Genomic DNA, 13,441 nt, shown 5'->3' with positions numbered 1-13,441 from the left:
GCTCCTCACCCAGGGAGGTGTGTGTGTCTCTGCCCGGCTTGTTCAGATACTAAATGAGAGTTTGGGGATGGATCATTCATATTCAGGCTGGACTCGGTTTAATGGCTTTTGTCTTTGTGAGAAATAAATGTGTGTACTCATTTGACTTTCTTAACAAAAAACCCTCAAGTTTAAACTAAAGCAAACACAGAGAAATCAATTGAGAAGGTCAGTTTCCTTTAATGATCAACATTTTTAAATCAACCTTTATTTCCACAATGAAACATCGTGATGTCATTGACAATCTTCATTCCAATAAGTATGCCACAGTTTATTTCAGTCGTCCTCTTCTTTTGGTGGCTTAAAATGTTTCTTTAGGATTTCCTGAAAAGGAGAAAAAAAATACACTTTTAGTTTCTCATAAAACATTTAAAGCTGTGACACTGCAACAGTGATTACAATGGTTTGCTTTACATACAGGGCAAGTTTAAAGACATACATGGGCTTTGCTGCCACCTTGTGGCTAAAACATGAAATTAATCTGTGAGGATTAACATTGGAGATTCTAAAATGAGTTGCAAACATTGTCTTGTTCATTTAAGTACCATCACAAAGTATTTGGTTTGAAATAGATGATTTGAAATAAAAAAAATATGAATTTTACACATATAATATTACTACAATGATATAAACTAAGCACAAAATTGAAGAAAATTGGCTTTGGTAGATCATTTCTTTGTTGTAACAATGCTTCTTGGCAATAAATGTTATACCATTGGAAAGCCTGTTAATTTCTCTTATAAATGGTGCCACATTTGCAAGGAACACACATTTGTGGGATGAGCAGCAGAGCTGAGTATGTGGGTTGCACCCCTGAAAAAATTTGCTAAGTCTTCTCTGCCAATGCCATACAGCTTATTCTGCCATTGACTCTAGTTTTAGCTTCTGGTACCCCTAAGTGCTGACAATCAGGTGTCTGATTGGCTCCTGTTATGTTCAGTGATGAGTCCAGATTCTGCCTACGGCAGTTGGATCATAGGGTCAAAGTGTGGAGCACAAGTGGAGAATGCCATGCTGATGCTGCACCGATAGAGTAACATCTTTTGGTGGAGGCAGTTCGAAGGTGTGGGGCAGCATCTCCCTCACTGGAAAAATGAGGCTTGTCATTACTGGAAGCAATCTCAATGCAGAGAGATATCAAGATGAGATTCTGCAACCAGTGGCAATCCCAGCACAGTCTGGGACTGAGCTCTATCCTCCAAAATGACAACACTCGCCCCCACAAAGCGGGGTCTACCAGAGACTACCCCCAGAATTTGGGAGTGGAGAGGATGGAATGGCCTGCCAGCAGTCCTGACCTCAACCCCATTGACCATTTGTGGGATCAGCTTGGGCGTGCTCATGCCAGAGTGACCAACACAACCACGTTGGCTGATTTGTGACAAATGCTGGTTGAAGAATGGGATGCCATCCCACAGCAGTGTGTGACCAGGCTGGTGAGCAGTATGAAGAAGAAGGTGCCAGGCTGTTGTGGCTATGTATGGTTCTTCCACTCCCCACTGAGGCTCCTGTTTTTTAAATTCCCAATATGTCTTGTGTCTTCAGACTTCAATCATCCAATTCACCAAACAACAAAAAACAAGAGTCAATAGCAGAGTACAGTGGCATTGGTAGAGAAGATCTGAAAAGGTTTTTCATAGACGCAACCCACATTCTCAGCTCTGTTGCTCATCCCACAAATGTATGGTTCTTACAAATGTGGCACCATTTAAAAGAGAAATAAATAAAGACTTTCCAAGGGTATAATATTTATTGGCAAAAAGTATTGTTACAACAAAAACATAATCTACCAAGGGCTGTCAAAAGATTACAATTATTTGATTGTGATTAATCTCAGAATTTCTGTATTTAATTGCAATTTATGTCATCTTTGTTATAGCATTTTAAAATTCCACCATTTCGCAACTGAAAAAATACAAATAAAATTAGCAGTAATTTAGTTCTGTTTATGTGGGAAAAAGCCTCGTGTTGATAATGGAAAAAGATTTAGCAGGCAATAACAGAGAGGAATAGTTTCCTTTGATTGAAATTAAAGTTTCTGATTAACAAATGCTGGATTTGAAGGTCAAATCTGCAAGGGTCTGTGTAGAAAATTACTGGATGATGAGGTTGGAATGATTAAAAATGCAGCATGGTTTCATAATGTTATGTTACTCTCAAATCATCCACAATATTTTCTGTAACTTTTTCACCTTAGATGTGTTCCTAATTTGAAAACGGCCTCCCACAGTATTTACTGCCCTCTTCACCTACGCTCAAACAGATTATCACTTGCATCACACCTTGCTTTCCAGGAATCTGAACTTCAACCAGTCTGTTTACCTGCCAGCAGGCCTGCCAACACAAATTACTTGGGCTCTCATAGGTTCATTTAAAGGGCCCTCCTCAGATCTGAATTGATAATATTACCACATGGCTCAGCAATGTTAGCTCTAGCATCCTGGCTAACTTTCTCCTCTCAGGCCAGGCTTGATTCAACTTTACAGCCGACTGAAAAAGTTGAACAAGTCATTTTTGGGTTCTCGTATCTTTCCTTTCTTTCAAGTATCCCAAGTATTTTGAAAAAGTCTCAGAAAGCTTTCCCCTTTATCCCCCCTTACCTATTAGCCTGCACTCTTTTCTTTCCTTCTTTTTAGTTGGTCCTTAGCACATCTGCAGGATTTATCTGTAAACTTTTGCTTCATGATATTCCCACAAATCACACAGTTGCTGCCAGTTAGGTTGTCTGTATTCAGATGTCCTTGACTTCCTAACAAACACTCACTAAATGGTGCATTATTAACATTTACATTCCAGTATTACCTCCATAACGTCTTTCAAGTCCGGCCACCAGCCTATATGCGAATTCAGTCTTTCAGTTGTCCTTCAGCTGGCCTGGAAAACACAAATTCAAATTTGTAAACTGCAAAAGTTACTGGAATTGCTGTGAAACTCAGGACACTGCAAACAGCATGCACTAAATCAGTTCCAGAAGTAAATATTGTTATAAAATGATGCTTGAGTGTCACATCTTATCATGTCATGTCATAATATATTGTGTAAGCTATCACATTGTGTCACGTCATGTCGAATGATTTGAAGGTGTTGTCTTTCCTCACGTATTTTTAGTGCCGGGCTGCAGTGTTGTGAGTGAAAACATCAGTTTATCCCTCTGGACTGGGTAAACACTTGATAAATTAAACGCCTCTGGCGAGTCATTAAGGAGGTCATATGTCGTGTCAAATCTCATCTCATCACTGTGGAGCTTCTCTGACCTTTCTGTGGGTTTGGAGTCCATCGATAATATCATCACTCATCGTGCCCTGGTCTGCATCACCATGTCCTGACTGATCAAGGGGCACAGAGTTGCTCCTCAAAATCCATTGATTATGGTGCTTATCAACACGGTGATAACATTCATGTACCATTAAACTGATCAATGGATGGAAGGATCCCTACGGAACAAAGAGAAACAGGTAAGGAAATTCAGTACATATAAATTTATTTGTGTGTTTGCCCCTTACGTTAGCATGTTTTTAGTAATCAGATCCCAATCAAACATGTTGAAGTATATCAATAGCACCTGCTATCAGAATGTATCTCCATTTGTCTTCTGTTGATCTTAATGCCACTAAAAGCCCACTTCATATGCACAAAGAAAAAAACATGTATCATTCCCTGTTTGCTAATAAAGTAAACAAGACAGATGCCAAATCAAGGCCATAACAGAATGTTTACCTGGTGCAGGCCGACACAGAGTCAGACGAACCTCTGGAGGCGAATTCTTGAACAGCTTTAGCACCTTCTACAGACAGAGAAGAGGAATGTTACCATTGTTATTAAAAAGGAAGCAGTAGATTTGGTGTTTTATGCACACAATTTTCATGTCAAAAAATTAAAATAAAGGTTCTCTGTATGAATCTTGCAGCTACAAAATGCAATAGGAAACCTGGCTTGTAGACTTCCATAGAAAAGCAATGGACATGTTGGATTTACTGTGGTTTTACTGTAATTTGTGCAGATAAAACTTACAACCCCAATTCCAAAACAGTTGTGGCACTGTACAGAATATAAATTAAAACACAATGCAATGGTTGAATGGCAGCAACACATAAAAACGTAGGGCTGGGGCATCAAAAAGCTGGAAGAGCCAGTGGTACTAATGAAAAACAGAGGAGCATTTTGCAACCAATTTGCTTGATCGGCAACAGGTCACATGTGGCATGACTAGGTATAAAAGAAGCATTTTAGAGAGGAAGAGTTTCTCTGAATTAAATATGTGCAGAGATCATCCACCAATCAGCGAAGAACTGTGTCTAAAAATTTTCAGATAATTTCAGAAAATATTCCTCAATTAAATATTTTGAAAACGGAATATTCCACCATTTACAGTAGATAATATAGTCAAAAGATGCAGAGGACAAGGCCAGAGGTCATTATCGGCTTCTAAGGATCTCTGAGCCCTCAAATGGTCCTGGAAATCACTGCATGAGCTCAGGAACACTTCCAAAAATCAGTAACAGTTCGCCGTGCAATCCAAAAATGCAAGTAAAAGCTGAATCATGCAAAGATAAAGCCATTTGTGAACAAGATCTAGAACAGCTTGTCTTCTCTGGGCCAACGGTACTTAGAAATGGACTGTGGAAAAATGGAAAACTGTTCTGTGTCCAGATGAATCAAAATTTGAATTCATTTTGGAAACCATGGACACCATGTCCTGCCGATTCAAGAGGAGAGGCGACCATCCAGTTTGTTATCAGCACACAGTTTAAAGGCCTGCAGCTCTGATGGTATGGGGTTGCATAAGTGCCTATGGCTTGGGCATATTACACATCTGGAAAGGCACTACCAATACTGACATTTTTATAGAGGTTTTAGAGCGACATATGCTCCCATCCTGACAACGTCTCTTTCAGGGAAGGCCCTGCATATTTCAGCCGACAATGCTAAACCACGTACCGCATCCATCATAATAGCATGGCTCCACAATAGAAGAGTTAGCTCTCAAAATGGCCTGCCTGAAGTCCATGCTGTTTACCAAAAGAAAACATTTGGAGCATCAAAAAACAAAAAGTCCTGGGCAAAGAAGACCCAGGACTGTATAGTTGCTAGAATCCTATATCAGATGAGACTCTGACAAATTTCTTCTCCAAATACTCCAGCAACTAGTCTCCTCACTTTACAGACTTTCACAGACTGTTGTAAGAAGAAGAGGGGATTCTACTCAACAGCAAACACAGCCTTGTCCCTACTTTTTTTAGATGTGCTGCTGTCATCAAATTGTATCATTGTATCATTGTAATGTATCATTTTCAACATCTGATATGTTGTTTTTGTTCTGTTGTGAATTGAGTTATCTATTTATGAGATTTTCCAATTCTCACATTCTGTTTTATTTTCATTTTACACAGTGTCCCAACTTTTTGGGGATTGGTGTTGTAGAAAAATGGTCAAATTATGTGTATGGGGTAAATGCAGCACTGATTCTGAAGGTAGACTAAGAGGCTAGAGAGTGAAGTGTAGGAGAGAGAACTGTCCACACATTGTTGAAAATACACCAGTAGAAATTGTTTTTTCTCCATGTTTTTCTACTGCAGATCCACAACATGTGTTTTGGTGCTAAAACATTTGATATGTCCAAATAACTATAGCTACTGAGATTATTAATTTATTTTGAATTATCTTTTGCATTTATGATATATTTACCCCAATGATTACAACTACTAAAAACAAAAGAAATCAAGTCCCTTACACAGTCAAGGGCAAGCTTTAATTGAAGATGTTATCAAGCTCTACCGGTAATTGATTAAGTTTTAAGTCTGCACATACAGGATAGGACATCTCCTTGAGTGACTCGCCATTGATGGCCAACAGGACGTCTCCCTCCTGGATCCTGCCGCTCTGCTGCGCAGGCTGGTCTGGGAAAAGCTCCTTTATCCGGACCAGGCGGCCAAAGTCTCGTGTGGGCGGATCCAGCTCGCACATTAGAAAGCTGAAGCCCAGGCCGTTGGCGCTCTTAGTCAGAGTCACTTCCTGAGTGTTGTCTGAGGGATTGGAGGTTGTTGGGAGTAATGGCATGATGTTGAGGTGGAGCATGGTGAGGAAGTAAATTAACAGATACAGAAAAGGAGGATGGGGAGGAAAGAGAAAAGATAAAGCTTATTACCTTGTTTAGTATAATTGTCTCTGACCTCATAACTCCCAACAAGGTCGCTAAAAGGTTGAAACAAAAGAGTTTCCTTAAACTTACTTGAGACAAGCAAATCTTTGTAACTTTGTCTTCAAATACATTAAATGGCAATTAAAGCAAATGTGTGACATCTCACATTATTTTCCCTTCGCAATGTTAGCTGTTTCCCCCATTCTCAAGCTTTTTGATGCTAAGCTAACATGCTGCTGATAATACCAATGTCTACCCTCACAAATAGATAGAAAATGCTTATTCAATGCTTAAGTCATGATTTTACACTGCACCTTTAATACAGGTGTGTATTTGCAGTGATAGGCCAACACCACAGTAAAGGGAGCATTAATGCTGTGCCTTTTGACTTATTTACAAAGGTTTAGTTGCACAAACTTTTTGTGGAGCTTTTACAAAGCATCATATGGCCCACCTGCTGAGTGACACTGGCTGCACGGAGACAGATGCATATTCAAACATGTTTACACAGCACCAGCGACTACAGCTGACAAAACTGCGATTAAACCGTGATTTCACAGTGAATGATTCTTACTGCAACATGTGACACACATGTCCTGTAGTATCTAGTTTAACCCTTAGAAGTCCACAGCTGTTTTGCCATTTTGTTAAGAATTGTCTTTTGATATTATAAACCACTCAGAAAATATATACTATGCTCATGTTTGGTATCATTTTTTTCTACAGTACCTCAACTTTATGAAATGAAAACTATCTTTTTAAATGTAACTTATTGTATTGTATATAGGACCTCCAAAAACACACAAAAATATTTTCAAAAGGGAGCGCAGATGGTCGAGTGGTTTAAGGCGCTACCCATGTACGCAGGCGGCGAGGGTTCGAATCCGACCTGTGGCCCTTTACCGCATGTCTCTCCCCACTCTCCTCCCTGTTCCAAAACTATCCACTGTCCTTCTTCTGTCAAATGAAGGCATGAAAAAGCCCAAAAATAAATCTTAAAAAAAAATATATATATATTTTCTAAAATTGTTTTTCAACACAATATATTGTCATTTTTTAAAAAGAAATTACAAAAGGGTGAAATTAAAAAAAAATACCAATGCTTGCCCTGTACAGGATGGCCCATTGTCCACTATGTGTCAGTGTTAATTTCGCTGACTAAAACTATGACTAAAAATGTTTGTCGACAGCCTTTTTTTCCATGACAAAAACTAGACCAAGACTAACAAAAATAGATCTTTGATGACTAAACCTGACAAAAACTAAGCTTAATTTTCGTCAAGATGAATAAAACTAGACTAAAATGTAATGTAGTTTTCAGACATTCTAAATCCATGACATTTCTCCACTGTGGGTAAATCTGTCAAAAAATAATGCATCTGTATCTATTCTGCCTCTCAGCTGTAGAAAGCAGCTTGGTTTGGCAGGGTGCAAAAAACACACTACCATGATTTAGTACCAGATTTAGGCAAGAAATAAATGCTTGGACTAAAAGTAAAGACTAAAATGTGAGGACTTTATATGGAATAAAACTGCACTAAAATTTTTGAGTTTTTGTCGACTAAAACTTGACTTAAAGTAAAAAGGATAGAAATTACTAAAATATGACTAAAACTAAAAGACATTTCATCTAAAGACTATGACTAAAATTAAATATAGCTGCCAAAACTAACACTGCCATGTGTAAGATTAAATTTTATACAAAATTCAAATGATCATATTTCCTGTTTTACTTGGTCTATTGATATCAAACAAAAACTGAAAGAAAGCTTAAAAATCACGCTTTCCTCACTAAGTGATTGCAAAGCAAAAGGTAGCTTTGTTTTCATGCAATCATGTGACAAAAAGATGATGAAATCACGCCAGCGTGATTGTGGACCCCTATGGTCTTGGAGCAGGTGTATTATCACATCCAAATACGTTTCCTGGTGGGCGTGTTTAAACAAAGTCCAGCTGTTTTCATTCATTTACTCTTATGAAAAATGAATTCGCAGATTGGCATTGTTGTGTTTGTGTTGTAAAAGAACAGTATTATTTGTTTGATTCATCATAGTAAACATTAACTTTCCATTAAGAAAAATGATTTTTTTGGCACCAGCAGTAACGTCAAAACCACCTGCTCCCATGAAATTTGTGTTGGGTCCCATTTGTGTTGAGTATCTTTAACTTGTTTGGTTTTAAAGGGTACTGTGAAGATGTCTTAGTTTGTGTTGAATTTGGAAGCCCCATAGACAAAGCATTACCTTGTTTCACCATTTTTTCGCCTTTTTTTTTTTTTTTCATTTTGCGTAACACCTTACTATTGCAATGGTTTCAGGCACTGAAAAACAACTCGGTAAAAAAAAAAAAAAACTCACACAGAATCTCCACAGAACAAAAAATATGAACAGAGACCAAACTTAAAACAAATTCTCCTGATCGTAAAATAGCTATTTTCTCCTCCCAGAAGCTAATTAAGATGAAAACACGTGTTCATTTCTTAGTTAAAAATAAGAAATCAATCTAATGACTGGTGCATTTATGACAATCTGTTAAAAAGATAAATAGCAGAGGAAGAAGGGACTCTTTTGATTTAAATCACTGGGGCTGTTTGCTATTCAGACCCAACAGTTGTTTTCTAAATGATCGATTGTCAATATGATAATCCCTGGCAGAGCTGAAATTGCTTGTCCATTGTTTTAAGTTGTGATCTACTTTGTAGAAGGGAAGTGAAGAGAAGGGGGACTGACTGATAAAGAAGGACAGGCAAAAGGATAATGGAGGCCAGAGGGGATAAGAAGAAGAAGGTCAGGGTTGGTAAGGAAGATCAGGATGAGGAAAAGGAAGTGTGTGAAAGTTCACCTTGAAGCAGCAAGGCTAGCCTGATTGGATATTAATGCACAAAACAGCTTAGAGCTGACTGGAAGATTCTTCCCCAGTGGTGTGAGGTGTGCAACACTATGTTCTGTCTCTCTGAGGGAACTGCAGATTGATCTAATGGCCATTTTTTAGTTGTTATTCAAAGTCTGCAAGAGCACTTTGCTCTGCAAATATCTGTCAGCAGCTCCTGGAAAGAGTCCTAAGCCTGTTGGCCTAAGCTTATGTAATTTGTGTTAACAGACAGTAGGTCTAAATCGTACCTGTAGTCACCTACCATCATTGACAAAGCTGTAGACCCTGGGATGCTCAGAGTTCATGTTTGAAGGAGGAGGAGGACTGATGGAGGAGCAGCAGCTGTTGGTCCTTAGCCGGTTTGTAGCAGGACGGATGCCCTGACTGGATCCAATGCTGCTGGTATCTAAAGAAACCCTGGGTATGTTTGTTGCATGTCGCTCCACGGTCAAGGTTACCACCTAAAGGGGGGTGGGGGAGGAAATGTTGAGAATGTTGTTTTGAGGAATGCAAGAAGGACATTAAGGATTTGTAAGGAAAGGGAGAGGACAAGAACAATTGGATCAGTAAGGAGAGAAAGTATGTGATAAGAGGATTAATGGAGGCAAAGAAGCAAATAGATGGTCATGGGGATGATTTCAAACAGAAGGAGCCATGAAAACAAGAATGCTGACCATGAAAACCATCTTAGTTAAAACAAATTTTAGCATGCTAATTTTAATTCATGTTCACATGATACCTCTGCCCTTCTGAAAGTTAAAGAGCTTGGAAAAAAAATCCTTAAACCCAATTATGCTCTTTATATTGCCCCCCACAAGTCAACTGGACTGACTAATGAGCAGGAAAAAGTCAGCGCTTCACCATGGGAAAGGGTAGACAGGGTATCCAATTCTTGGTCAAGGGGGCAACTGGACTTGCTTTCAAGAATTTCAAGTCTAATTGCCCTGTTGAGCAGGATTTGGGTACCCTTTGCTGGTGTTTTGGTCAGTTACCTCTATGACACCTCCAGAGGGCTGAACAGTGGTCTCCAGCATCCTGCAGACACCTGCCATCATGTTACCTCTTGCTGCCCACAATGTCAACAAGTAGATGTTCTCTGTCTTCTACCACATGGCCATCAATGCCCAAACAACATTCCCTCAACAGACCCAGGCTCAGAGCATGCAAGCCCCAGGTATTTGCATTGCTGATACTAACCAATGGTCCCTAAGTGCCTCAAATGACAATGACACAATGACAATCCTTTCCTGAGGCCAACATAACTCATGAAAACGACCAGCAAAGACAGCAAATGAGAAAATAGAAAGAGGGGAAAAATCAGAAGAGAAAGCTTTAGTAAGTCAGGTACTGGAGCTAGCACTCAACCCCACCAGTCTAGGCCTATGCTTTACTTCCCCCCACTACTCATAAGCCCTTTACATCCCACCTCCACCAGACTGACCCTAACTTGCTGTTCAGCCTCTGACCCTAACTCTATATGTCCAAATGTTTTCCTTTTATATTCTTCCTTCACATAAAACTCCTTGCAAACTCTTTGCTCAATGAAATTCTGCAAGCTCTAATGCTTACTACTGTCTGCATTGTGAATGCTAGGGGGGTATAGTGCATCCAGCCACAATACCTACCTCTAATTTCTGCCAACCTAAACTTTACCTAAACAGCAGCTCTGTGGGACAGTTTCAAAGAACTACGCATCCAGTGATCCAATCCTTACATTGACAGTTCAGCCAGTTACAGCGCTGACTGTGATAACTATCTTAGTTTTAATTTTTAGCTGTTTATTATAAGCACAAAGTACAGTTAAGTAACAACAGAAACTTCTGACTTCATGAAAATAGTTAACCATCATCAGCATATAAAGATAATCAATAGAATATAATCTATGACCTCACACACTGCTTGCCCAGGTGCTGATAGAGCTGATAATTCTGTTTTCTTTAACATATCAGTTATATTTAAAAAAGGGAATTTAAGATTTCAGTGTGAACTTTAACTATAATGACTTCCATGCAACAAAAGAGTGATAAAATTAACATTGTACTATTTTCTTATTGTAGGAAGACCAACTTTATTGATGAAAGTATTTACAGTCACAGTTAGGCCTTTATGTGGAATCAAAGCTAAAAAATGTATGAAAATAACAGATTTAAAAAGCCTAACTGTTCTGTGTTTGAATAAGTTAAAAGTATCTATATTTATTTGTAACAATTGTGGCAAGCTGACAATTTTTATTTTGTGATTTAGAATTTAAAATCCTTTTAGCATTTTTTGCACTTTCATTGACAAGTGTTATTTACTAATGTTTTATTATTCGTAATTTTATTGTCTTGTCAATCATGTTTTGTCTCTTAACTATTTTATATTTAACCTTTAATCTTATTGTTTTTTTGTTTTTTTTTTTTACTTTTTTAGATTCAACCTTTTTGGTACTTTCACATTTCCAGTCCCTTGCAACTTGAACTACAACTGAATTTTCCTGGATTGTGCTATATAAATTGTGATTTATTAATTCACTGTTTAAGGGAAAACGTCATTTTTATCATTTTCTGTATGTATTTCAAATGTGTATACCTAATCATTAATTGTTGTTTCTCATTTCTATTTCATGTATACTTTTAAGTTTGCCAATTACAATATGAATAATCTTTTTGCTTCTTCTTCTTCTTCTTTTTTTTTTTTTTTTGCATGTTTAAAATAAACTATCAAACCCTCCGAAAACTTTTACTCTTTGTGGAGTCATGGCTATTGCTTGTAAGAAGTGTGTGGTTGCACCGCTGGAGCCAGAAGTGATTCAGCCTTAATGCCAATAACTTGAAAAAAAAAACAAAAACAAAAACAAAACAAAACAAACAAACAAACAAAAAAAACACATTTTTCCCCCCAATATTTCAAGATTTCAGTGGCTTCTTCAACTTAATCTGCTGGTAACTCTTCACAAGTTCAAATTTTTGACTTATGGTCATATTGAAATGCATCAGTCTTGTGAATTTAGTAATGACTATTACCTCAGTATATGTACACAGAGGGATTATATGTTTATTGTCTTGAGCATGCTGTCTTCCAATACATCCCCTTTCAGCTAGTTGTGGACGTTCTTGTTGTTCTTGCAGTGAAGAGATTTTATGTCAAAGAGTAAAAAGCGTAGACAAACTTTACAGACTGTATGCTTTATCTCTGGCACAAATGCAGCATGCTATCCCTCTAGTTCAAGGTGAAATCCAACGGAAGATGACAACCGGATTTCTGCTACAATAAGCATTCATGCTCATCAATTTAGAACGTATAGTCTTGAATGGAAACTGTAAAGCATATGCAGAGCACCCAGTCCAGTTTGAAACCAATGAGATGTACACATAAAAAGTCAATCTCTATCTACATTTTCTAGGTGTGTTAGTCCAGTCTTGAGTAATTCAGTTCAGAACAATTTCAGTCAGACTAACATGTTTACATGTGTTTTAGATGTCCAGTTTTAGTCGGACTAACACAATAATTTGACTTCTTATAAATGCATGCACTAACTGTTCACACACTGACACAACACAACTCCATCCACATGTAGTCCCTTACCTCCCCTGTTTTGCTCAGACAGCTGACAGCCTGTTGATGGGTGAAGCCCTGGAAGCTAATCCCATCCACCTCCAGTAGTCTGTCACCTGTAGTAAAAGGTTGGGAAACAAGAAAATGCAAACAAAAATATTTAGCTTCTTTTATATTTCCCCCTTCTATCTGTTTCATTACTTTGCAATATATGTAATTCTATTTCCTCTCCTGAGAGCGTCGGCTAAAGGTCAAATTTACTTAAACCATTTTTTCCATCAAAATGAGTGATGAATTTCATTGACAGTGTAAAAGTGTGTGTTGTTTCTACAGTCAGGGACCTGTTATGGCTTTGGGGAAAACGCTCAAAACTTTCATTTAACTTTAATTCTAAATCTGTGTGTCTTTCCTTTTTACAATTCAATTTTAAAGTGTTGCAGCAACAAGGGGCAGTTGTTCTGAGTGCTTTAAAGTGCAGTTTTTCTTGTCATGTCTCATATCTGAATGCATCTATTATGATGGCAAATGTGTGTTATGAATTACATGCATGCATTTATGTCACTGTGTAGTTTTTATGATGATAATACCTGTATGTATGCGTCCATCTCTCTCAGCAGCTCCTCCTGGAACAAGGCTTCTGATGTAGATCCCTTGTAGATTAGTGTTGCTACCACCCTGAAGTATCATGACAAATAAAGGAAATTAAGAGTATATCTTAGTACCATGCTTATGTGGATATTCTGTGGGTCATTGCAGCTCAGCTCCTAGAACAGTGTTGATCAATGATGGCAAGGTAGCGTCGGCTAACCTGTCGGTCTAATCTCATCAGATGTTAATCAGATTGTGAAGAGTAGA

The 13,441-nt window shown here is 38.2% G+C and overlaps 1 protein-coding gene across 1 annotated transcript in view; it reads right to left on the bottom strand.

The window, feature by feature from the left end:
* Nucleotides 1–284: 284 nt before the first annotated feature.
* The window catches only part of frmpd2 (FERM and PDZ domain containing 2), a 50,033-nt gene continuing 36,876 nt past the window's right edge, over nucleotides 285–13,441 (bottom strand). The window contains exons 24-31 of the mRNA XM_041816368.1: nucleotides 13,174–13,261; nucleotides 12,617–12,702; nucleotides 9,312–9,510; nucleotides 5,848–6,062; nucleotides 3,757–3,823; nucleotides 3,294–3,473; nucleotides 2,842–2,913; nucleotides 285–363 (exon numbers count right to left, since the gene is read on the bottom strand). Coding sequence (XP_041672302.1) covers nucleotides 3,436–3,473; nucleotides 3,757–3,823; nucleotides 5,848–6,062; nucleotides 9,312–9,510; nucleotides 12,617–12,702; nucleotides 13,174–13,261 — 693 coding nt within the window. The 3' untranslated portion in view covers nucleotides 285–363; nucleotides 2,842–2,913; nucleotides 3,294–3,435. The remainder of the gene's footprint in view (nucleotides 364–2,841; nucleotides 2,914–3,293; nucleotides 3,474–3,756; nucleotides 3,824–5,847; nucleotides 6,063–9,311; nucleotides 9,511–12,616; nucleotides 12,703–13,173; nucleotides 13,262–13,441) is intronic.

The sequence above is a fragment of the Cheilinus undulatus genome, linkage group 20 (genome assembly GCF_018320785.1).
Source record: "Cheilinus undulatus linkage group 20, ASM1832078v1, whole genome shotgun sequence".
Classification (NCBI taxonomy): domain Eukaryota; kingdom Metazoa; phylum Chordata; class Actinopteri; order Labriformes; family Labridae; genus Cheilinus; species Cheilinus undulatus.
Note: the sequence above shows the minus strand (reverse complement) of the source record. Positions and strands in the feature narration are given on the sequence as shown.